A 2830-nucleotide genomic window follows, 5' to 3' on the forward strand; every position below is an offset into this window, starting at 1 on the left:
TTTGTGCTGCAGGGTCACATATTGTTTATTTTTAATAAAGAATTTGTGGACACAATGTTTTTAGAATTGTGCAATAAAAACATTTTTAAAAGTAAAAAGATAAAATTATTTTATCTTGGGGGACCCTTGGGGTAAAATGCTCTTTTTAAAAATTATTTAAAAATATATATTTTTTTCAATTTAATATTAATTGTACTTCATGGAGTTATTATTATTTAGTAACTCAATGAGTTGAACAGTTTAGACGTCTGAAATGTACATTAAAACCTATAGGCTATTTTGACATATCAATTAAAATATGGGAAATTAAATATTTCTATATTCGTATGTAGTCATAGAATAAACTTACCTTACAGATTAATGTTTTTTACTGAGATTTTGCTTTTCTGTCTTTGAGTATTCTATTATCAAGTCTCTAAATTATTAAAACTACTGAATAGTTGATTTAGTACTTTACATGAATTGTATGAAAAATCATTTATACACTCTGTAAAGCTTTAGCAAATGGTTTGATAATATGGCCTCTTTGAATGATTTACATCATTCTTGCTCTACTATGTGAAGTGTATGTTTTGCATTTCCTCGTAGGAGCAGTCTTAAACTCAAACTCACTGTTGTTTTGCAGTGTGAGAAATGGTGGCCCAGGGACAGAAGCGTAAACTCCACAAGGAGGACGAGAGAGGAGGTTCAGCGTGGGAAAGTCAGCTACAGTCCGTGTTGGACATCTCCATGGATAAGTTCCACCGCGACCAGGCTCTCATGGAGCCCTGCTTATTACGGTCGGTTCTGATCAACAACACACTGCGGCAGGTCCAGTCCGAGGTCCGGACACAGGTCGAATCGCTGTCCGCTGTAAAAATTCCCACGAAATTAAAACCAGAGCCCGATTTTACACAATTATCTCCTCCAGCGGAGCATAATGCACCTTTATTGTCACCGAATGCTGAAAATATAGAGGATACGTTCATGGCCTGGACTTCAGAGGAGGATTTCTCTTTATCTTCAGCCATTTCTGGCATTCTCAAAGATCTAGATGCAGTCATCGACGCCGGTCAAGGGCCTTGTGCATCTCAACGGGCTCCGCTCAGCTCTGTAGAGAATCTAACACCGTGTCCTCTGAGGACTGAAAGAACGTCTGACATGGCATCGTCCATCAAAACGGAGCTGATGTGTCCTCAGGATGTAGCTCTAGATAAACTTCTCCTAGACATCGACACGGCTGTGTTTGAACCGGAGGTGAACCTTCTGCAAGGTTTCTCCGTCACGGCCGAAGATCTAGTGAAGTATCTGCCATCCCTGTCCAAATCCCCATCAGCATCCTCTTCCTCATCTTTAGTCTCACGGTCAGGCCACATGGGAAATCCAGGAGATAGAGCATGTTATGGACATCCTGATGCGAACGTACCCGCAAAGCTGATTTTGATGATAGCATGTTCCTGACGTTGAGGTTATGAACAGTTTTTATGGAGGCATACTGAAGAAATTTCCATAAGGGATTGAATAAGGCTGTGCTACCTCATGTTTACCAACCTGTCATGTTAAAAGTAGTTGATCTCAAGGTCAGATGGTTAGCAGCAGTCATTAGTCCTTGGATTGTTTATGCACATCTCGTTCTGTTTCAAGAAATGATCTTTCATGCAGATTCATTCAAGGCATCATTGAACAGAGTTCAGCGACTGTTATACACAATTTTTTTTAAAGTGAATCCTTCCAAATGTGCCATTTTGTTTATTTTTTATTACTTTATGAAATAATGTTATTCTCTGAAATATGCACTTTCCATTGAGTTTAAGTTTAATACGGATTCTTGCATAGTTTGCAGGTTACCATTAGGAGTGTCCTTTAAATAGACCATGGTCATAAAAATATATTATAATGTGCAGTTACATGAGCATTATGAATATACTGGTGCTGTTTCAGCAGATGAACGTGTAGTTGCCTATGCAAAATATTTACTATGCCAATATGAAATTATAATGTGAATATTAATCACCCTTTGTATTCTATTGTTGTATTTAAAATAAAGTGGTACTTGGTGACATCAAGTGGCTAAATAAGTAATTATATTTAAGAAACGACCATGGTCATAAAAATATGATATTATAATGTGCTGTTTCAGCAGATGAACGTGTAGTTGCCTATGCAAAATATTTACTATGCCAATATGAAATTATAATGTGAATATTAATCACCCTTTGTATTCTATTGTTGTATTTAAAATAAAGTGGTACTTGGTGACATCAAGTGGCTAAATAAGTAATTATATTTAAGAAACAGAGACAGTTCCCATACTAGACCATGTCAAATAGCTATTTGGAGAGAATGCTATGGAGATTAATTTATCATTTAAAATCTAATATGTAAATGGGAATAATTTCCTATATGAAGGGGATAAGATACAGATTACAAAATGAGACATACCATTTTCAAGCTACAAAAAGCTTTCAAGAAAAGGATAAGCCTTTAACGAGTCTATAGGAAAAATTACTTAATTTGAACTTTTTCTGTCATGTGAAAAAAAAAAAACACTACTAATTTGATTAATATTTCACTAATACTAGTCCTAATATGTACAGAAACAACATGGGAGACGGGAAACTTGTTTATTCCTCTTAGAAGAGATCAGGGGCCCGTTCTTCGTACGTGGCTATCTCAGTTAGCTGGATTTGATTGTTGATGATTCGGCATGATCTTGGATTGGTTGGTTCCTTCATAGCTCATCCTGGACTTGCTGTCATAGCAACAGGTCCGTAAGATTAAACCTGCTCGGGAGCAGCTTATTTCATGTAAACAGGATTAGATTGCATCTTTTTAAGCAGAATTGATACTT

At 36.4% G+C, this 2830-nt stretch overlaps 1 protein-coding gene across 1 annotated transcript; it reads left to right on the plus strand.

The window, feature by feature from the left end:
- The first annotated feature begins 592 nt into the window (after positions 1-592).
- LOC107727691 (SERTA domain-containing protein 3-like) lies at positions 593-2044 on the plus strand. The gene is given in 2 exon segments (XM_016537642.1): positions 593-1320; positions 1322-2044. Coding segments are annotated over 2 exon segments (783 nt in total). The 5' UTR covers positions 593-633; the 3' UTR covers positions 1418-2044.
- The last annotated feature ends 786 nt before the right edge of the window (positions 2045-2830 follow it).

This window comes from Sinocyclocheilus rhinocerous, unplaced genomic scaffold, assembly GCF_001515625.1.
Source record: "Sinocyclocheilus rhinocerous isolate Xijiao unplaced genomic scaffold, SAMN03320098_v1.1 scaffold4081, whole genome shotgun sequence".
Taxonomy (NCBI): domain Eukaryota; kingdom Metazoa; phylum Chordata; class Actinopteri; order Cypriniformes; family Cyprinidae; genus Sinocyclocheilus; species Sinocyclocheilus rhinocerous.